Source organism: Camelus dromedarius, chromosome 12, assembly GCF_036321535.1.
Source record: "Camelus dromedarius isolate mCamDro1 chromosome 12, mCamDro1.pat, whole genome shotgun sequence".
NCBI lineage: Eukaryota > Metazoa > Chordata > Mammalia > Artiodactyla > Camelidae > Camelus > Camelus dromedarius.
In genome coordinates this window covers 26,039,490-26,062,257 of record NC_087447.1, presented here as the reverse complement: position 1 = coordinate 26,062,257, position 22,768 = coordinate 26,039,490, and the positions used below count along the sequence as shown (strand labels likewise).

The window sequence follows — 22,768 nt, the reverse complement described above, 5'->3', positions numbered from 1 at the left end:
AATCTCCTATCCATGAACATGGAGTATCTCTCCATTTATTTAGATCTTCTTTGATTTTGTTCATCAGATCTTATACATTTTTAAAAATTCATACTTCATTATTTTATTTTTGAGGATACTCATACAAATTATATTGTTTTTAATTTCCAATCCCATTCATTCATTGTTTGTATATAGGAGCTGATTTCATTTTGATAGCAAGGTGAGAAAACTTTCCTGAGGATGTGTAGGTTGAAGTGAAGATTTGAAGGATAAATAGAAGTTAACTAGTTGCCTTTGGCAGGAAGGAAACAGGTGAGTACCGCAGAATAAATGAATGCTAGAGTGCAGAGAGTAAGGGAATTTATAGAGTGATGTGGTTAGAGAGTTAGGTAAAAGAAACTAAATGCAGGTCCTTAAGTTTTGTTTTTATACTATATGATCAGATATCTATTTTGAAAGGATCAGAATGACTCTTGATTGGAGAATGAACTGCAGGAGAACCAAAGATGAGGGCTAAATGCCCTAGAATGGATTAGGAGCTATTTAGAAATAAACTCCGTAAGTCTTGGTAACAGACTGGATATGCAGGAATAAAGCTTGAGAGAGTAATTGAATATAGTGAGATTCCTTGATTTAGGCAACTAATTCTACAAATGGTCCTATCATTTACTGAGATACAAAACACCAAAGGAAATTCAGTCAGGGGCATTATGAGTTTGAGGTCCCACTAAGACTTTAAAGAAAAAGGTAAATATCTGAACTTATGATTCTGGATGTCAGAGAAGCAATATGGACTATAAATACTTTTATTGATATATAAACAGGAACCAAGGTCCTGGGACTGGATGAAGTTAAGAATATGGAACAAAAAAGAGAAAATGGTTTTAAAAACTCAAAGATTTAATGGCAAAAAGGAGATCAGAGAGTCTTATTTTCATTTACATCTTTCAGCCACTGAATTTAGCCTCCTCCTTTCATATATTGATCCCTTCCCTGTGCTCTGAATTCCATTCTTTCTACCTCATTCAGGTTTTTTTCTTTATCAATTGCCTAGAATGTTTTTTAGTACCTTTATCTCTCTCTCTCTCTCACACACACACACACAAGGAAAATCATCCCTTAAACCTTTGTTATCTCCTTCTATTCTCCTTCACAACAAAGCTTTCTAAAATGCAAAATGGTCTACTTTTATATAATATTCAACTTCACTTTCCATTCAATTCTCAATACAATTATTTGACTTTTTGATTTGCTCCTCGATCAAATCTGCCCTTAACAAAGCCAAAACTAAATTATTATTACTAAATCAAACACTTTCCAATATTTTACTCTCTGCTCCTCTGCACACCTTTTAAGTGTTCATGCTCCCCAAAGTTTATTCCTGAATGTTTTTTCTTCTTATTCTAAAGTATACATTTTCCTTGGTGAGTTTTTCCATTTCCTTGAGGTAAACTCCCACCATGGACTATTTTCTAATGTATATATTTCATTTAGAGATCTCTCTCACAAACAGCCTACTGTGTATTGGACATCTCCACTTGGCTCCTCCAAAGGTACTTCTAATTAAATACATTCAAAACAGATTAAAATTTTTGATCTCCAATTTCCTAAAACAACAAATAGCAGAACTGTAAAATTCTGCTGTTCTCCTTTTATTCTTTATCCTCCACCACCCAAAAAGTTGCTCAAGACAGAACCCTGTTAGTCATCTTTGATTTCTGGTGTCAATCTTCCTTGGTCATATCGATTCTACCCCTTACAGTAAGCTCTTGATTCACTCCATTCTCTTTATCCCAATCATACTTTAAGCCAGTCCATTCTCTTCCAGGATACTTTTTAGCCATATTTGATCATTTAACATAACAACCAAACATGATTATTATGTCATTCCTTCACTCAAAATTTTTCAATCATTTCCCATAATCCTTAAGGGAAAAAAAATCCACCTTAAAAAAAAAATTAGTTAGACTCCAGTCTCCTCTTCTGCACTATGTATAAATTAAGAAAACTATCTGCACAGCAGCAATGAGAGAAGTCTTCCCATTCTCTGTAATGGTTTCCATTCTCTATAATGCCTTTATTTTCTACACATCCTTCAAAACTCAGATTAAGCTTCCTCCTCACGACAAGCTTTCTAAGGATTCTCCCTCTCCATCCAAGTCATGTATTCTGCATTTGTCCTCCATAGCACTTCATTATCCTATCGGCCCACTTATCTCTCCTAACTGTGAACTCAAAGAGGGTAGAGACTAAGTGTTCCGTCACCTGTAATCTGAGCACTTAGCACACTCCATGGGGTTAAGTATGTGTTCAATAAATAATTGTTACTAATCATTTAACACCATACCTAAGCATATATCCTTTTAAATCTTCCTTTCCACAAATACATCACTTATTCCAATGTTTTACATTCTACTCTACATACTGGTAAATTCAAGTATTTGGGATTATTTGCTTAGACAGCAAAAGTGTTGCCTTTGAAAAACAAAATTAAGAAAGATTAAATTAATTTATCCTATGATAAGATGATAAGATTATACCAAAGATATATCCTAATTTCAGGCTTGGCGTGCTTATGTGTCAGGCTTCCCGCGTTATAGTTAAAGTTGAAAACAATTTTTCAGTTTTAGTAATAAGGCTTAGAAAACTAAGGGCTGAAGTAAACAGAGTGAAAAATGAGAAAATATATAGTAAAGAAACATAAAAGTCAGTATTTGTAGTACTTCAAAGTTTTCAGAGCAGCAAAACTATCCAAGAACTTTCTGTTTGATATTAGATTGCCTTGTGTCTTTTTACTTTGGTCTTCCTTCTATTTATGTACCATGGGACAAAATTAGCACATATTTTTCAATACATTCATTTTAAGTGTCATAGTGTTTTCTATGTGATAATCTTACTCCCCCAAATAAGAACATGTTTTACTTCTTTCTATAGGCCTAAAATGACAAGGTTAGGTCCAAGCAGACAGCAAATACTCAACAGTTATTTAATGAATGATTTAGGTAACAGATTTATACTGGTGAAAGAGTCTAAATGAAAGCATCTAAACCTTGATAAAGCTTTCCAGCTGATATAGTTAAACAGCAAGGTGGGGTTTTTCTCCTGAACATTTTTCTTAAAAAAACAAACAAAACCCAAAACACTTTCCTAAATGAAAAACTTCAGTCACTATTTAGCAATATAACTTCAACTTATCAAACAGAATCAGCCAAAAAATTTTTCACGGGTCATTGAGATTTAAAACAATTCTATGGCAAGAATTTCCATGAAGTTTGGGTGTTTTTCTAAAGTACCTAGATCACTGTCAAAACCAACAATAACTTAGTGCAAGCATAATTTGGGAGTCTTTTTTAGTTTAGATATCTGTGAATCAGGAATACCTTTAAAAATCACTTACTCCAACCCCTGGTCCCCTACCTAACTCAAAATTTTGAGAAAATTTTTAATTCCAAAGACACAGCTCTAAATTACAAGTTTTTTTCCACACATAAAATTCCTATTCTGGGAGGGGAGGGTATAGCTCAAGTGGTAGAGCGCATGCTTCGCATACACAAGGTCCTCAGTTCAAGCTCCAGTACCTCCTCTAAAAAAAAAAAAAAGTAAACCTAATTACCTCTCCCCCCAAAATAAATAAATGATAATAAAGTAAAACAAACATACAAACAAAAACTCTTATTCTAATAAGCTCTTGACTCACAGTTCACAAATTACTTGAAAAAGAAGGCACTTAAACACCTAATTCTTACCAGTTTTTCGGGAAAGAAACCTTAAGTATTTTCTGTTATTTGCAGCTACCTTAACAGCAAAAGGCAATTAAATGTGTGAACAAGGTTGTCAGAATAACACTTATCATTCACACCACTTATGGAAAGGTGCTCCAAGACTTCCAGAAGCACTAATTAAAATTAACGAAAGCTACTCACGGGGACTTGTCAGAGAGGTACATGTTGTCATTTGCTGTTGGAGACAGGGGAAACCCACATCGCCTCATAGCTCAAGAGTTTTTACTCTAAGGTCTAAATCCAACCCACCTGTCACTGGCATTCAGCAAGCAACTAATTAAGGTAACAGTTTCGACCCCTTTGATATTACACAACCACTCCGAAAAAAACCTGATGGAGAAGGCAGAAGGAATTTTCTCAGAAATCAGAAGAGAAAGGGGCAGGGGAAAGTTTTCTTTCCTCTTTACCACGGAGATGAGAAAAGTGCAAGGTCCTACTGGTAGTTCCTTGATACATTACCCCACCAGCCTTTTCTTTAACTCAATGTGAATGAAGGTACCCAAAACAAGAATGTTGAACGATATTACCCACCTCTAGCCCAAAAAAACCCGTTAGTCTCTCACCAGGACTCAGGTGGGCCTTTCTCACCTGGGCCCCGCAGAAGTCCGCCGTCCTGACGTATAGCGCACTTTGCAGCAATACGCCTTGCGATTGGTTGACTCTGGAGGGAGCTCTCAGTTCTATTGGCTACGGGAGCCGCGGTGGGGGCAAGGAGGCGGGAGTTTGGGGCTGGCTCTGATAGGCCTGCTGCTTGAACTCCCAGAGTTCCTATTGGGTCAACGCGGGAAGCTCCAAGATGGCGGCAGCGGCGACCTGTGGCACCGGCACCGGGAGTACTGGGTCAGTAGTGGCGGCGGCCAGCAAAAACAACGTCACCAGTTTCCAGCGGAGGGGTCCTAGAGTCAGCGGTACCGACAGCGGCTGCTCTCGACTGCTGTCCATCGCGGGGACACGACCGTCGGTGCGGAATGGACAGCTGCTGGTATCCACCGGGCTCCCAGCCCTGGACCAGCTCCTAGGTCGGTTCAGAACAGAGATGTGGGCTCAACAGTGGGAAAACTTGGGGAGGGGACTTGCCGGGGGATCCCACATCTCTCTCCGACCCCTCAGCCTTCGGACTTGGAGAGGATAGCCCGGTCTGACGGAGATGGAGGGGAGGAAGGGTTGCGTGGAGACTTCTAAATGCTGCTTAACCAAGTCTGTTTTAGGGAAGAGTGCTCCCAGTTTCTACTCTGGTTACTGCCGACCAGCTTTTTTTTTTTTTTTTTTTTTTTTTTTTAGCTTTCCGGAGGATCCCTACGTGCTTTTACCCTGACAGGCTTCCTAGGCAAGGGGAATCATTAATGTTTGGAGACTGTTTGGCATTCATCTAGGATCCTGTCCTGGTCTCTGAATGCACCCTTCTGCCAACCCCAGGTAGCTCATGGTTCGGACTAACCTACAAAAGTTTGTATCAGTGTAAGAGATGGGCTTTATTAGAAAAAGCTGAAGAAAGTAACATCCTCTCTTTCACTGCCTGAGCGCTTTTCTCCTGGGTCTGAATCTTTAAACAAATCACATTGGCTTTAAGAGAATGTATGTTAAAGGCTTTATGTGGATCCAAAGTACTTAAAGCTGTTGTTGATCTTAACAGTCATACCCGTTTCTGCATTAAATATATGTATATATGTTTTCGTTAAGTTTTTCTATACATATTTTGCTTCCCAGAGTTACATTCCAAACAATATTTTTAAATTAATTCACATTTTAACGAGAGAAATAATTCCGGTTTTTAGGTTTTCCTGTGTAATCTCTGTAATTTTTCATGAGAAGGCTGCTAAAAAAATATGTTTGATTCATAACAGTTAAATTGAAAGGATTGACCAGATTAAATTAGTAAGACAAAGCTGCTGTGTTAATAAAGCTTTTAAATTAGTTAATTCCTATCAGAATGCTGCTTCATTGAAATTGATCCGTGCTTGTATTTCATAACTTCTTTATAGGGTGAGATGTGTCGGTTAAGTCTTGTACACTTTCATAAAATATTACAAATGCCATTGCTTGTTCTTGTGCTTCACTTGACATTTCCTCTCTAATTTTTTTCCCACAAGGTAGGCTTTTCAGATAGGTTTAGTGCAATAGAAAGTGACAAGGCAAGCAACCTGTGACAGAGTATGGCTTCTTGCCTCTGTTAATTCATGACCTTAACTGGATCCTGGTTATTTCTACATAAATTTAAGTATTTTTACTTAAGTTTTTCAAGTCTATTGCCTTCCTAAATTTCATAGTACTAGAAACAGAAATGATTCAGAATATCTAGTTAGCAAATAGTTATCTCACTGTTTTTGCCATTGTGAGCCTTACTTGGTATCATCCTGTATTTAAACTTAAAGCTTAGAAGCTGTTCCTAGTCCTTTTTTTTTTTTCTTTTGTAACTAAGCGGGGATATGTAACTTCATTCACTGATCCTGAAACTCTCCAAACAAAAAGGTCACATTTCTGACATCATACCTTCAGTTCCTCATTAGAATAACAAAATGTGCCTGACACAGTTCCTGGCATTTAGTAGAGTCTCAATAAGTCTATAGTTGAAAGAAAAATAATGTGTAGAAAAAATCTTGGACAAGAGATTGTAAAACATGTAGGACAGAGTTACGTGTTTGAGCTCTAAAAACAGACTCAAAGATCAAATGACATTAACAGAGTTACAAAACTAGTGATAAACTGGGCTGATCTTCAGACTCAAATTTAGTGCTCTGCACTATGCTACAGCTATTTCAAATTTTTGAAAACTCTTTTCAGGAGTTTTAACCATTTATTGAATCTAAGACTAAAGATTCAATTACATAGCCTCTTGTAACACCACCAGAAAGGTGACCCAGAGCACTTTCATCATGTTTCTACAGTGATATAAACTTGAACTCTAATTTTAAAATTTTCCAGATTTGCTTGGGGATGGGGATTCTAGTAATTTGACTGTAACAAGCTTATGCTAAAAATTAGTGTTCATTAAGATGATTGAAAAAAGTATCACTTTTGGATATTTTGAAATATATTTTGCATGTGTACAGTTAATTTTCAAAGCACACAGAAGTTGAAGACATTGTTATAATAGGAGTAACTACATTTGGAATAATAAATTTCCAGAAGTATTTTAGTTGTCATTCACTTCTTAATGACATTTTTGTATTTTGATATTTTATTTTGTACAGCCATGTGGAGCAAACCCTATACATTTGCTTTTCATTAAAATATTATTTGTAAGTGAAACACTTGGCTGCTAATGTGTATACACAAAAGTATAAGTAATTCAGATTATATTGTTACTCTAAAAGGTTATTTGACTCAGTTTGTGACAAGCCTAATATAACCGTTTTGTGATAAAATGTAATGATAGTAGGATGTTATGATATCAGAATGATGAAGCTATATTGTGGCATTGTGATTGTTGGTTAAATATATTTTGTGGTTGCTGCATAACAAATACATATTGTAATGTCACTGCCATACATTGCAGTGATTTTACTACTGCCACTGGGACATTGTAATTTGAAGCATAGATGCAAAATATATTTGAAAGGCATAATACAGGCTAATTGAATATTAGTTATTTGATGATATGCTAATATTTCCATTGCTTACTCCAAAGTGTCTTATGCATTTGAGAATTCCATATTACTGCATCTTTACATGATCTAATCATATTAAAGTTCTTTGTTCTGGCAGCTTATTTTATTGTTAGACATCAATATACGTTTCCTAAGTTGGCTGATTTTTTTTAAGTTCTGAGATTTCCTAATTCAGTTTCTCAACGCTGCCCTGCCAGGACATTTATGTTGTTCTTTGATGACACTATCTGTAAATGTTCCATTTTTCTTCTTCCAGGATTTCCAGAGAGATTATAGTAGGTAAAGGATTCTGGCAGAATTTCTTTTTTCCTGGTATATAAAGTATGGTCCATTTTAGGACCATATTTTCTAACCTGAAGGAATTATCCCCCAGTCTCATCATTCAGAAAGATACTTGAAGGAAGGGTGACTTCTCAGGTTTAACTGGCTTAAACTCTGTGCTGGTCAGCACTTACTAAGTTTTGACTGTCAAGTGAGTGGAAGATAGGGATTTGGGGTAATAGTCCAAGAAGACTATTCTGAAGAAGCTTGGTGGTAGCTGCCATTTTCAAAAAGTAAATACTGCTTTCAAAAACTAAATACTGGTGAGCATATTTCTTTTGCTACACTATATCTAAATCTGGAGTGTGGGATGATATACATTGATATACATACTTGGGCTATATAGTTAACATAATCCTGATTATGGTATCTTAACAGCTGATAGCTGTACATTTAAGTAAATGTAGCTTATTTTGTATTGCTGTGTAGAATTGTCCCCTATGATTTTATCTACCTAACCATTCTCAGTGTTGATGGCTTTTCTATTTTAATTCCCATAGTTGCCCAGACGGTAGTTGTAATAATCAAGAGTTATTGGGATGTCTCTATGTCTTAAAAAGAGAAGAAAAAGTGGACCTATTAATGACATAATTGTAATTTAGTTTGAGGTATGGCATTAAGTAAGTAATCAAGGATATTGCTATGAACCAAGGAAAGGATATAACCTGTTTTTTTTACATTGCATTTTTCCCTAAAATGCCTTTCTATAATTTTAAGCAAAACTATTCACTTACAGAAAGCACTGGAAAGAACTGGTATGAATTACTTACCTTTTTTAACTTTTATTTCTTTTTACTTTCTCTAACTTTGAAAAAGGAGATGGCCTTATTGTAAAACAAGATATCACTCTGAGCCTTCATATTCTGACATACTGATTTTACCTAGTTTACCCTAAATGTATGGCTTAATTAGAGATTTGTTTTGGGAGGTATGTGAGGATTGGATTTTCTCCCTATAAATTAATACTGAATATCATTTTCTAATTATTCACATGAATTAAAAAAATCTTTCCTTCATATTTAAAAAAGCGTAAAGTAGATATTGACAATCACAAGATCTTTAATTTTCTGATAGTTTTTTAAACTTAGATTTTTTTCTAGTTTTAAGACAAAATGCTTTTTTTTAATGTAAAATTTTGATAAAATTAATATATCAAAGTTGCACAGTATCTTCAAGCTTTCAAACTCATGTAATCTTACATGTTGATAAAATATTCTATGTGTATTTTTAGTAAGCTGGAGATAAATATACTTTTTAAAGAGGTCTAGAAGTAAAACTACGGGTTTATTTGCTTAATGACTTAGAGTATTGATGATTTCTCTGAGATATGATCAAAAGGAAGAGGGGGCAGAAAACAAGACTATTTTACCCCTTTGTATGTTTCAATATAGAAATAATGAGTGCTTACTTACCCCATTACTTACCTGTCAAACATTTTAGTGGACTATTGGGAAAATATATTTCTATTTTAATTGGAAACTCGTGTGAAATCTGTGTTGCTTTTGAAATCAGATAAAATTACTAATGGATAACTGAATTTAAAGATCTAATAAGAGCTAGCTTTTGTTGAATATACCATGTCAAGATGTCTTGTCATGGTTGTTGGTTTAAGCTTTAAGATTTTTGGTAGGAGGCATGACTACAGACTTCTTCAAATTTACTCTAGTTTGAAGTACAGCTAGAACCTCAGTGTATCAAGTGAGGTATATCAAAATACCTTATACAGAGGTATTTTGGGGACATGCTGTGGGGTCTTTTCACACACTAAAATGAAGTTTGGAAGAATAGAGGAACTTTGCTGCTATATCTGTGTGTATATGGACATGTCAAATCATTTTACCTCATATTCATAGAATAAAAGCTTGATTTAAAAATAGTTAATAAGGTGGCTGCTTCTTATTCCCCATGACCAACCTTCAAAATGACCAACCTTGACTAGGGCCAATTCAAATTTGAGTTTAGTGAACTTACATAATAAAGCCCATTAGAAAAAAAAAAGTTTCTTTTTTGTAAGAGAAGTCCTGATAGGATATTAATTTGGCTTGTGAAAGTCATTCAGATGTCCTCATTTTACCTTGTTTGAAGTAACGTTCAAATTTTCCAAACATTAGGATTTTAAAAAATTTTCCAAACATTAGATTTAAAAAATTCGAATAGTGTTTCCTGAATTATCAGGAACAGTGGATTATTTGGATCATTCTTAACAGAAAACTACCTTCTTAGCACAGTCTAATTTACTGTTACGGTAATGATCATTTATCAAATAACGATAAATTTTTAGTGATTTGTTCTAATTAGAAAATAATTACCAGAATGGTAAGAGTAGCCCTTACTGAGTACCTTTTTAGGCAAGACACCTGATCTAGATATCACTTCATTTAATTGGGAACCTATTTCTTGATCTGTTCTCTGTGAATATCGTTCATGAAAAATTTTTACTTCTCTATTTCCACTTGGAACCTTATATAAGTTCCTAATTTGAGGAGACATGAATGTATAACTCCAAGAAGTTTAGATAAGGAATCTAACTCCTTCCTCTAAAAGTAAATTATGGAAAAATAAAGGCAGCTAGCTTTTTTATAGTACTTGCTCTAGACTAGACACTGCAGTATTTGTTATGTGTTTATATCATTTCATCTCAAGTACAAAATGATGATTAGGTAGCTAAATGTTTATTTTTGCATGTATGGGAAAGTAGTGAAGTAAGGAGTTAGAAAGTATGATTTAAAATATTTGAAAGTGATTAAAAAGTTGGCAGTGGTCTGTATGTAGCACAAACTGTAATATATTTAGTCTAGTCTTGTCCCAAAGAAAACCGTTTTGCTCTGATCCTTTATGTATAATATACACAATATTGACTTCCAAAGTTCATATCCAATACTATAAATATATATTTAGAACATATATTTCAGTTATGTTAACCTTTTAGTTTGACCAACATTCGAAGTTACCGCATGCAGTCTGGTGTGGCTTTAAATGCTAAAATGAAGGAACTTATCTAACTGTGAAATTAAAATACATGTTTAATTCAATAACAAATCCACTTAAAATATATAAATGTATTGATTTCTTCTTTTAAAAAAATTGTTTTCTAACACATCGGAATGTTCTGTTTATAGTCATAAAGTCCTCAAATCTTACATCGTATTCTGTGTGCATGCATGTTACCAAATTTCAAATTCTTTGAAACGTAACAGTTATTTAGGATTATTTGTAGGGCAAAAAATAAACCCTATCAAAGGAACTTTTCATACCCTTTTTCTATATAACATTTGCCGGTAAACTTTTTTGGGAAAAAGTTCTTTATTGGTGTTCTGAATGTTTCAGGTTTGTGCAAAAAAGCAGCAAACAAAACCCCTACTAACATTGTCTTCAATTGTCCAACAATTTTGAGTAGTTTCTTTTTAAGTTAGTTATACTCTAAGTACATTTCATTTTATTTTAAATTTTTAAGTGAATTTGTTAGTGTTTACAACATTAATTACATAGAGTAATTCTTTTACATATGGTTTTACAAACAAAATATCAGTAGTTGAGTGGCTGAATATCTTTAGTGTTGTTCTAGTTTCCTAAACTTTGATTTTAAATTGATTTTTAATAAACCAGTATTTGAGTTACATGCTTATGATCATATTACCCTAATTCAGATATTTATAAGAACATTTTCTAGTAAAACTGAAAATGTGTTTTATGTTTGTGCCTTTTTGTTTGAAATGACAAAAATATTGTTCATTTTAAATTCTAGGTATATTTAGAACATGTCCAGAGTTTGTGTAATTATTAATAATGGAAAAAGAATTAGTTTTAATTGTCAAGTTTTCTCCAAGGCTTATTAAATTTGAGGATAAATATTAAAGTGGAATTTCTAATAACCTTTCTTTTCTGTGTTATACTTCTATAGTAGTTAAGTTACTGTGCACATTCAGGTCTCAGCTATTGAGCTAATTTATTAACAAGTGCTAAATATAACGTTAATGGAATGCTTAACCAGTTATGTTGAATGCTGCATGGTCCTATCACAGGAGAGAAGAGGATAGTACAGTATATTATGAAAGTAATTGTAATGTGTAGTGTATAATTACATATAACATATAATTATTTCATAATAGCACCTTAAGCAAAGTATTGCAAAGGTAATTAAAATGTTGTTCTCAACTGCAATTTTAAAGTTATTGAAGTACCTGTCCTTGATAAAGCCTAACTTTTATGCTAAAGATAATATGAAAAGGTAGATTAATCTTATTCTTGGTTTTGTTTCATTTCCAGGTGGAGGTTTGGCCGTTGGAACTGTTCTTCTAATTGGTTAGTATAGCATACATACTTTGCCCTTCCCAATCAGTTTTCTGTTGTGCATAATGATTTATGGGGTTGCCTATTCTGAAATTAAGTGTTTAACTCTCTACAAGAGTTAAGATAAATTAAAGAGGAATTGCCTAATTGCCTTAAGTTCTAATGTAAATTGAAACGTTGATCTGAACTTGGAATGAATTAGGTAAATATATCTGAAAATGTAGCTCTTATAATTTAAAAATGTTCACAGTGCATTGTGTTCCATTTTTTAAAGAGACTAAAATTAGTACCAATTGATTTTTTTGGAGATTGTCAGTATTTAGAGTGGGATTATTACAGTGATTATTTTGATAAATTGATGTTCATATAAATTCATTGTATATATCATAGATTTTTATCATAAGTGTCTTCTTATTGAAAGAGAAGTAACAAACTGGTAAGGCATATTTTTGTTCATCTTTAAAGCCTTAATGGTCCTTATTGAAATATACATCATAACCCTATTTGCCTTTTTAAAATTTTAGTTTAGATCATCCAGCCTTGGAATCGAAATAAACCTTGGCTCCTATCTAGTCGCAAATCATTTTTCCATAATCCTTAATAAATCTCAAACACCTTTTGAGTACAGATTATCTAGTTTAAATGGCTCAACGACTTCACAAAGCAATGCTTTGCTATTGAAAATGCTATGATTTATTAGAAAGTTCTTTACTCATTTGTATACTTGTAATGAATTTGTTGTTCCTAGTTTTGTCCTCTGGTACTCGTTCACAAGGTACTCTTAAAATATTTGAAACTGTTTATCACCTCAGATCTCCAAACTAAATAGACATGGTTTCTTAAACTGGTTTCTGTGTATCACCATATTCCCACTCCTTACTCTACTGGTTGTTCTCTTGTCACACCTTCTGGTCTGGCATTGTCTCTTCACTTGCGCCCAAAACTGAATACAATATTCCAAATTTAGTATGACCTATGCTAAAATTCCAGAAATGGTGATGTCAGTTGTAATTTTAAAAATATATCTTTTAGCAAATAAAGTATGATTGAAGGATTTTTATGGAAAAAAGTAATTCAAAGTTTTGATATAAATATATAAATATATCAAAATACAAAGGACATGTAGAAAAATGAGGTTGTCCTTTCAGTTTTTCACTCCCCATACCCAGAGACTATCCTGGGTTTCCCACCCAAATATTTCTACATAAATAATGTACATGGGAGCATTCAGCACCTTGCTTTTTCTACTTAGTACATCTTAGCAATCAGTCCATGTGCATTCATATGGATATACCTCATTCTGAACAACTGCATAGAATTTCAATGTATAGATGTGCCACGATTCATTTAAATCATTCTCTACTGATAAATTGAATTCATTTGTTTCTGTTACTAACAACCCTACTACAAATTTTATATATAAGATATAACAAATTCCAAAGATACAGGTGTGCTTGATAGAAATACATTAAATTGTATTAAATAATAGAGTGCTCTCCCAAGAGGTTATACCTCCTTATACTTCAAAGAACAATTGTAAGAATACCATTTACCCTCACCCTTGACAATGCTGTATGTTATTAAACATTTTAATCTCTACCAGTCCAAACAGGTAAAAAGTGAATACTGGCATTTTATGATTTGAAACTCGGACTTTTCTCTTAAATGACCAAAAATCTTTAGAGTTATTAAAATGGTTTAAAAAAAATATGCAGCTGAATTTTAACTCTTTCCTCCAGAGGAAGTATCTGTGAATGAGACTAAGAATCCAATGATGAGTGATAATTCATTCGAAAAATGTTCATTGAGCATCCAGGTACATGCTATATATTGGGTTACAAATACAAATGTTACACTTTTCCCTTCAGGAACTTTGCGTCTATGGAGGAGACATGTGTAGGGCAAATAATTATATCATAGTAAGTTACTATCATAATAGATGTGTTTATTAGTATTACATTTTATTGCTGATTGTAGCTGTATAAGGGACTACTATTGATTTTCGTATATTGATCTTTTAACTAGCATCTTTTGAGTTATTTAACACTTGAATTTTCTAAGTAGGCAATCATTTTCTGCAAATATTGACAATATTATTTCATAATAGATTTTGGTGTCTTAAAAGTGAATGTTTCCATGAAAAATACCTAGAAATATGGGAGTGGCTTTAGAACCAGGCAGTGGGCAAAACCTGAAAGGATTTTGAGGAGTATATTAGAGAAAGCCTAAATTGCCTGAAACAGATTGTTAGCAGAAATTTGTACTTTGAGGACACTACCAACAGGGGTGAAAAGGAAAGAGGGCCATGTTACTGAAAGCTGGAGGAAAGAGGATCCTTGTTATTTAGCAGCAGAAAGCTTAGTAATGTTGTTGTCTGCAGTTATCTGGAAACAGAACGTGTGTGCCTAATGAACTTGGTGATCTAGCCAAGATTTTTTTTTATAATGAGTATTAAGGAAAAACTCAAACAAGAGTAACTAAAGCACAGTAACAGATTTTTTAAAAAGTCTGTCCTTGATTAAATATCAGTTCACCGAAGCATTATACTAGGTATTCAATAATGATTTGTTGAATTATTAATTGAATAAAAGAATATAACAAATATAAAGCAAAGGACTTGCCTTTATAGTCTGGTCTTTCCATAAAGCTAATATTTTGAATCTTCTCAGGATTATTTATGCCCTACTGTCAATTTCTTCTAACTGTACAAGATTTTTTAAAATAGGTATAACATAGATAAACTTAATTTTATTATGTTAGCTTGTTTTCTCTGGGAAATCTTAAAATAGAATTTGGAAGCATTTTTCCCTTTTTTTGAAATATTAACAGAACGTATCTTACCTACTAGATTTTCTACTTTTCTCCATTCCTAAGTCAATACAACTTGTACAATAGATGAAATCTGCCTTAAAATATAGGTGAATAGTTCTAAATATAAACTAAACATGGAGATTTAAGATCAGTGGTTAGGCGCCTCGGGCTTTACTATACTGCTCATCACTCAACAGAGTTATTTTTTCCAGAAGCAAGAGAAAATTAAAGCGTGAAGGTAATTTCCATTAATAACTTTTCACCGTAGACTGTCAACATTTTAACCATTTTCTCTTGAAATAGATTACTCATTTACCAAGGCAGTTGTGTATATAAGTGTGTGCATGTGCATGAGTGTGGAATAGCAGAGTTGTGGATTAGCAGTGTAAGAGCTCTGTAACTATGGAGGCTGGAGACAGTGAGCACTGCCAGAAAACCCATGGTAGGTCTACTTTGGACCTTCAGAATGCAACACAGTAAATGAATATGAGTACATCAAAGGCCATTCTCTGAGGAATAAATTGAAGAACTAAGGGGGTGTTATATTTACTTTGAAAATCAAAGATAGAAGTTTCTTAAAACATGTTTCATTCTTTAGTACTGGAATAGGTTTGAAATGTCTTGCATTTAAATTGCTTTCTGACTGTCTGGTACATGGATAAATTTAGAACACTTTAAAATTATGAAAAGTGAAGGGATGGCATAAACATTTTGCGTTCTCACAGCTTCTTTTAAAGTAAAGGCTCTTGATCTGTTTGTGGAGATACTGAGCATCAAAAAGATTTAATACAAGTCAGTGATTAAAGTTATGTGACATGTATGAATGCATTATTTTTAATTTAGTCTCTGACGTTATTTATATAGTTTTAGTTCTAGAAGTAGGAGATAAATGATATGCTTTTAAACAATTACAGCTAATTATGAGCATTCTTCTATGTTAGTTACCTATTGCTGTGTAACAATATTAACACAAACTTAGTATCTTAAAACAACTCACACTTACTATCTCTCAATTTCCATGGGTCAGGAGTCTAGGCACAGCTTAGTTCGTTCTCCGCAAGCCAACAGTCAAGGTGTTAGCCAGGACTGGCTTCTCATCTGGAGGTTGGTAGAGGAAGGATCTACTTCCAAGCTCACATGTTTGTTGGCAGCATTTAGCTCCTTGATGTCAGCCAGAGACGCTCTCTGCATAGGGCAGCACACAACATGGCATCTTATTTCTTCAAAACCAGTAAGAGAGAATGTCTCTCAGCAAGACACAATGTTACAGTTCTGTGTAACAGACTTGATGTCCCATCCCCTTGGCATATTCTTTGGGTTAAAAGCAAATCACAGGTTCCACCTACATTCAAAGAGAAGAGATTATATAGAGGCATGAATACCAGGACACAGATTCATGAGGATCACCTTAGAATCTGTCATACTTATCATAATTTTAATTTGTTATTATTTCATATATTAGCAAAGGCTAAGCACTCCCAGTATATCTCTTACAGGATATTACAGTATTTTCTTATCAGGTGTCTTCAGCTGAATTTGCTGAGCTATGTTTTTCTTTTATATCATGTAATAAATTCTGAGCATTTTCCTTATTGTGTATGAGTTGGCAACCTGCAGTCTAGTGGCTGGTGACCTGTCTATAAAGTTTTATTGGAACACAACCATGCTTTATTTACTTGCACATTGACTGTGGCTTCTTTTGTGCTACAAGAGCAGAGTTGAGTAGTTTCAACAAAGACTGCATGGTTCACAAGCCTGAAACGTTTACTTTTTGACTCTTTAAGGGAAAGCTTGGGGAATGGGTATAGCTCAGTGGTAAAGCATATGCTTAGCATGCATGAGGTCCTAGGTTCAATCCTCAGTATTTCCATTTAAAAAAGAAAAAGAAGAGAGAGAAAGTTTGCCCTGTTTTACACGATTATATTTTGTATTCTCCTTAGTTTATTTTATAGTAGTAAAATTTGTTAAAAGACTGAAATAGGACAAACATACCAGTGCAATCCTTTAGTAAAACCACCTGACCTTTTGTACTGAAGCATTTAAACACCAGCAGTGTGTTTTAACACTGTTAGGCAGTGTAAATCTTGGTTTTCACTCTCTGTAAACTTAAACTGTTGGAATAACTACAAACAATGCATATTTAACATGCAGATGTAGGAAGTATGGAAAAGGCTTAAATTTAATCAGAGTATGGGCAGAAATTGAGGGGAGTTGAAGGGAGAAAATTACTTGTATGGTAAACTAAACAAACACCTGTGTGGGAGAGAATATCAGCAGGGTGTGCTTATGTAAGGAAAAAGTGACAGTCCTTCTGAGGGAGAGAGTATTTATTTAGGACTAGTCACAGAAAGTTTGGCCTGCTTTCCCTGAGTTTTTTGCTTCAACTACCTACTTGTAGAATTCAAAATATGAAATTTCAGAACCCTTATACCAGCTCCTCAAACTGCAGCCTGCAGAGCTTGGGCTGTTTCTTTTTACCCACCAGAGGACACCTGGGATTTTTGTTTGTTTAACTTTATGGCCAGACAGACCATCATGCTTCCCTTCCTTGTTACCTTTGGTCATTGTCCAAGAATTAAGCTGTTCCAGTGATCTTATCTCTCTCTGTTATCTCCGTAATACTCTGTTTTTTCTCTCCGTGGAGTCAATTTCCCAATATTGCTGTCCTTTCTGAACCTTTTCAGTTTGCCTACCATAACACCTATTTCATGTAAAACAAGCTCTAGTACCTTTAAATCTTATAATTAAATATTTTTTAAAAATATTTAACATTTATTGAGGATTTACCGTGTGCTGGGCATTATGCTAAGCCTGTGGTGTTTATTTTCTCATTTTATTTCACAACAATCAGATGAGGTGTCTGTATTTTACAAAAGATGGAGCTGAAATTTTGAGAGAAGCCAAGTAACTTGCCTAAGGTTACACATCTAGTAGATGAGCTTTGCAATCAAGTTTCTCTGACATTGACAGATGATAAATGACAGTCATCATTTTACACTAAAATCTGATAACTCATCTTAAAAATTCTTTCTGGAGTGAGATTTATATCTTTGACTATTCTGCCTTCTATACTCTCTCATTACTACCATATACTGACGTCCTAGTAATTTCCCTCGTTTATTAAAGACCATCATGATCTCCAATCTCAAGTAGGCCATTGGCCAGCAAATATTGGTATAACTAGTCACCTCCTTTTCATTCTCAGTAGCCTCAGTGATGTTTTAAAACTCTCTGGTCCTCACACATTGGACAATATTACTTTCTCCCTCATTTTCTGGGATGATTTATTTCGCACAGAAGTAAGAGTTTCATCATAAACAACTTCCCACCATCAAACCTCAAAACTTACTCCATCCACAAATGGAAAGATGCACTGTACCTTCTCCTGTCTGAAAATTATCCTTTTCACCTGTATTTTAGGTCTTTCCTCCTTCCACCTCTCCAGGTACCTGGCAATATGAATTTTCTTTTCTCTCTTTATCATTAATATCATTGGTTCTTTTCTCTGTGCACTTAAACATGCTCAGATTTGTTTTCAAGCTTTGTTTTTTACAAAAGGAAAAAAATTCCTCCATCTCAATCCCACCTCCTCCAATTATTGCTTTTTCTCTTCCCTTTCATAGCCAAGCCTCTTGAATAGTCTGTAACACCTCTTACAAGTTTTAGTAATATTTCAGTCACTCCGCAGTCTGCTTCAGGCACCAGTTCACCACCTTAGCTAGAGACATTAGTGACTTTCTCATTGCTAAATCCAGGGAATACCCCTCAGCCCTCTTCCTCCTTGTTCTCTACAGCAATTGACATGGTTAATCACTTTTTTTGGCTGATCCCTAAATAGGTGATCTTCCTCTTGTTAGTTTTTCCTGCTCATAGGAGTCTTTGAAAAAATAGTGTTGATATAATACAGTATGTATGTGTGTGTGTGTGTGTATCTATCATGGGCTGTGCTTTCAGCCAGACTACAGTAGATTTGGTGATTTACAAGATGATAAATTTCTGTTGTTTTCCCCTTAATTAATTCTACAAATATTTACTAAGTGTGTACTGTATGCCCAGTACTAGCCCTATAACAACAAGATGCGTTCTCTGCCATGAGGGTTTTTTAGCTTAGTGGGGAAATTTCAATAATGTGTATTAAGTGCTACTACAGGAATTGGCAAGATCGTCCCTCCAGAGCACTCAGATCATCCCACCCAGTCTTGAGGAAAGCATCTCCAAAGATGGGGTTACCTAATCTGGACCTCGGGGGATTTAAGGGAATTAGCTAGCCACAGAGGTAAAGTAATTGACGCAAAGGTCTGAGTTAAGATGCAGTATGGCTACTAGAGAGTAATTTAAGTTATGAGTGTAGATAAGATCAGTAGGGATTGTAAGCAGGTTAAAAAAAAAAAGTCAAAATCCTCGCTTATTTTAAGAGGTAGGTAGAAAAAGAGGAACTTTGCCATCTAGTTTAATTGTTTTACCTCTTCATTAATGATAAATCACTTGATATTTTTTAGTATCTGCAAGTGAATATCCCTAGTTTATGTAGTACTTGTCTGCATAATTAGTTTATTCCCTTACTGAGTATTCTAATACATGTTCTTAATGTTACAAATACTTATTTTTATTTTTCCAGTTAAATAGTTTAGGTTTATTTCTTTCTTTACTGAAAAGTTGTTAAACACCAATCATGTACATTTTAAAGGGGAAACAAAAATCGTGTACATTATTACACGACTTTTTTTTTTTTTTACAGTTTCATTGACTTTTTTTTTAATACTTTATTCTTTTAGAGTAGTTTCAGGTTCACAACAGAACTGAGCAGAAAATGCAGAGTTTGCACCTAGCCCTCACCACCCACACATACATACTCTCCTACCCTCAATGTCCCTCATCAGTGTGGCATATTTGGTACAATCGATGAACCAACATGGGCACATTATTATCAACCAAAGTCCATAGTTTACATTAGGGTTTACTCTTGATGTATATTCTATGGGGTTCTGATAAATGCATAATGACATGTAGCCACCACTATAGTATCATACAGAATAATTTCATTGCCCTAGAAATCCCTCATGCTTCATCTATTCATTCCTCCCTCCCTCTCTCTCCCCAAACCTCTGGAAACCATGATCTTTCTATTGTACACCACTTTTAACAAGTATTTTTATTTTTGCACGGTAAGCTTTGCATAGTAAACATGGTTGTGGTCTTTGGACACAACCATCCAGAGCCTGTGGACCAAGTTAAAGGATTTAGTTCTTCCTTCCAAGAGCAATGAGAAACCACTGAAAGGTTTTAAGTAGGGAAGTGACATGATCAGGTTTGTATTTTGAAAAGGTCACTGCTAAATTGAAGGAGGATTAGCGTGGATGGAAAGAAATAAGTAAGAGGAAATTGCAGTCATCTAGGCAAGAGTTGTTGGTAGCAAGGCTAGGGGAGTGACCTTGGCATGGAGGGAAGTGAATAAATTCCAGAAATCCTTTGAAAATCAATTTAAAAGAGTTTTAAGCATGGGGAGAAGGATGCGTTGGTGAGTGAGAGAAGAGATATCAAGAATAAATTCTTTTCTATTTAGGGTAGACTTCTCAGTCTTTCTTTAGGTTAAGTTTGAATTGCTGAATTTTTAAAATTTTTGCTGGTCTGTGAAATTCTCTATTTCTCCCATTATTGTAAAGGATGTTCTTATGGCATGGGGTACCCTAGGTTGCAGCTTTTTATTATTCAGGACTTTGACTACATCTTTGCACTCCTTCCTGTCCTGCAATGTTTCTGTCGAGAAATCAGCTGAAACCTCTCTGGAGGTTCTCTTGTGACTAACTTGTTTTTCTTTAGGTGCATTTAGAATCATTTGGTTTACCATGAACTTTGGTCATTTTAATGATAGTATATCTTGTTTTAGGTCTATTGGGGTTCATCATGCTTTGGACCCTCTGTGCTTCCTGTATTGGGATCTCTCATTCTTTCTTTGGTTTCAGAACGTTTCTGTCTGATTTCTTCAAATACCTTTTCAGACCATTTTATTCTTTTTCTTTTCCATCTGGGACCCCTATGAATCCTACCCTAAATAGAAAAGAAGTAGGATGATCTAGAAACGAGAAAACCATAATTGGAAACGCAAGAAGTGCAATGAGTTGCAAAGAATAAACAAGAAGTTGGCAAACAGGACATGAAAATCTTGAAGATGGGAGAGGGAAGCAGGAAAATATAGATTTTTTTTCTTTTTAGGATGTGAATGAGCTTATATAACTATGTGAAGCAAATGGATATACTAATGGGTTAATGTATTTGAAAAACAAAAACAGAAACAAAAGCATACAGTTGACTCACAAAAACCCAAAGGAACCAAGATAATACAAAAGAACATACTCAAAGTGAAGTCAAGTAGCATTCAGCACACATTTACCCAGTATTGCTGCTTGCATGTATTCATCACACATGGTAAATGAAATCAGATATTTAGAAAAAAGTTACGTACATAAATATTCTAAAATATTAATTCATAATAGCACAACTTGAACTAATCCAAATGCCTGTTATTAAAAGAATGGATTAATAGTCTGTAATATGCACTTACAAGCCTTCCAACAGAATGAATGAATGACATATTCAACCCTACGAACAGAATGAATGGCATATTCATATAAAAAAGGCACGTAGTTCTAAAAAACAGTAATGAGACCAAAAGAGATAGACATTAAAGTGTACATTGGGATTGATTTCATTTCTGTGAAATTCAGCCCCCATGAATCAGATGGATCCATGTTGTGAGAATGTGTTTCAGTTGAAATGTGACAGAGGTGTATATTCTGGGTTAATGGATATTACTCTAACATATGATTTCTACAGTGGGTCTTCAGATACTGTCAAGTGTTAGAAAGGTTAAAGACGTGTGAAACCATAAACTTAACATGGACACACTTCCCTCCGTTTATATTGTGTATTGAGATCAACACAAAAGGAAAGAGGGAAGAAAAAAATGACCATTAGACCCTAATGGAGAGAATCACATTTTCATTACAAACCTTCCTCTGACACAGCCCCTCCCCCAACACTGACAAAATACCTGACTAATCCAGGATGTCAGTTGCTGGTTGGGTTCCAGAAGGAATGTTGGTTTGTTCCCCAGGGCTTGTTGTGGCTGGTGGATCCACGGTAACTGGGCAGAGCCCTGTGGTGGATCAGTGCCATGGAGGGGCTGCTGTTCTCTGTGGAGCTTGGCTTAGGGCTCTTCTTTGGGAAGCTGAGTGAGGTCGTTGTGTTGCTGCTGCCCAATGGCCTGAGTTCATGGTTCACTTTCCAGAAACTTTCCAGACAGTGGCATGTCTGCCTGTCATGAGTTTATTGGGGGGGGGGGGGGTCTTAGATACTTTCAGATTTGCTCAGTCTTGTAGGAGTCAACTTTATGGGAGATAACGAAAAGAAGTTGGCAAAAAAGCTGGCTGCACTGATTGAGGAGAAAAGCCAACTCATTGACGAGATTTGTGCAGCTAAATAGGAGAATTCTGGCATGGAGACATCTGTAGAGAATGCCAGGCTTGACAGAGATTCATGAAATATACTTAGCCTCGCTGATACCGGCAGAAAAATGATGAGGGTCAACATGCGTTTGAGGAAGGAACTCAACTCTCTGGTCCAAGAACTGGTCCAAGATTCCTACAGTCTAAAGAAGAAGAGATGGCAGAGATGCTAAAAGTGCTCAAGTTCCTGGAAGAGTTCATGAGAATCCACATGTCCCAGGGGGCATTTTCAAACCATTCAGGGAACCAAGCACCAAACCCTGTTAATCCTTTTCCCAGGGTTGGGCCAGGTATCAAGGACTTGCTGTTCCCTCCCCTCCACTCAGGCATCCATTTCAAAGGATCAACACCTGAGATGCATTGAAGCCAGTAGAAGCAGGGCCAGCCCCTTCTTTAATCAGAGTTCCTCCAACTTCACATTCTGTGCACAACAGTGAACTCCTCCATAGTTGACTTCTCTCATCTAAAA

General features: G+C 35.0%; 2 protein-coding genes across 7 annotated transcripts in view; one reads left to right on the top strand and one right to left on the bottom strand.

Annotated features, from left to right (window-relative positions):
* The window catches only part of IMMP1L (inner mitochondrial membrane peptidase subunit 1), a 68,769-nt gene extending 64,363 nt beyond the window's left edge, over positions 1 to 4,406 (bottom strand). Inside the window, exon 1 of one of the 5 annotated variants that reach the window (XM_011000414.3) lies at positions 4,328 to 4,406. The gene's annotated coding sequence lies outside the window, so the exon portion shown is untranslated. Of the gene's footprint in view, positions 1 to 4,295 lie in introns of all 5 variants that reach the window. The other 4 variants (XM_011000401.3, XM_011000409.3, XM_031459848.2 and 1 more) reach the window with 4 other exon arrangements.
* A 125-nt stretch (positions 4,407 to 4,531) lies between these two features.
* Positions 4,532 to 22,768, top strand: part of ELP4 (elongator acetyltransferase complex subunit 4) — a 209,780-nt gene continuing 191,543 nt past the window's right edge. The window contains exons 1-2 of one of the 2 annotated variants that reach the window (XM_011000437.2): positions 4,532 to 4,783; positions 11,960 to 11,995. In XM_011000437.2, coding sequence (XP_010998739.1) covers positions 4,561 to 4,783; positions 11,960 to 11,995 — 259 coding nt within the window. In that variant the 5' untranslated portion in view covers positions 4,532 to 4,560. The remainder of the gene's footprint in view (positions 4,784 to 11,959; positions 11,996 to 22,768) is intronic. The other variant, XM_064492477.1, reaches the window with a different exon arrangement.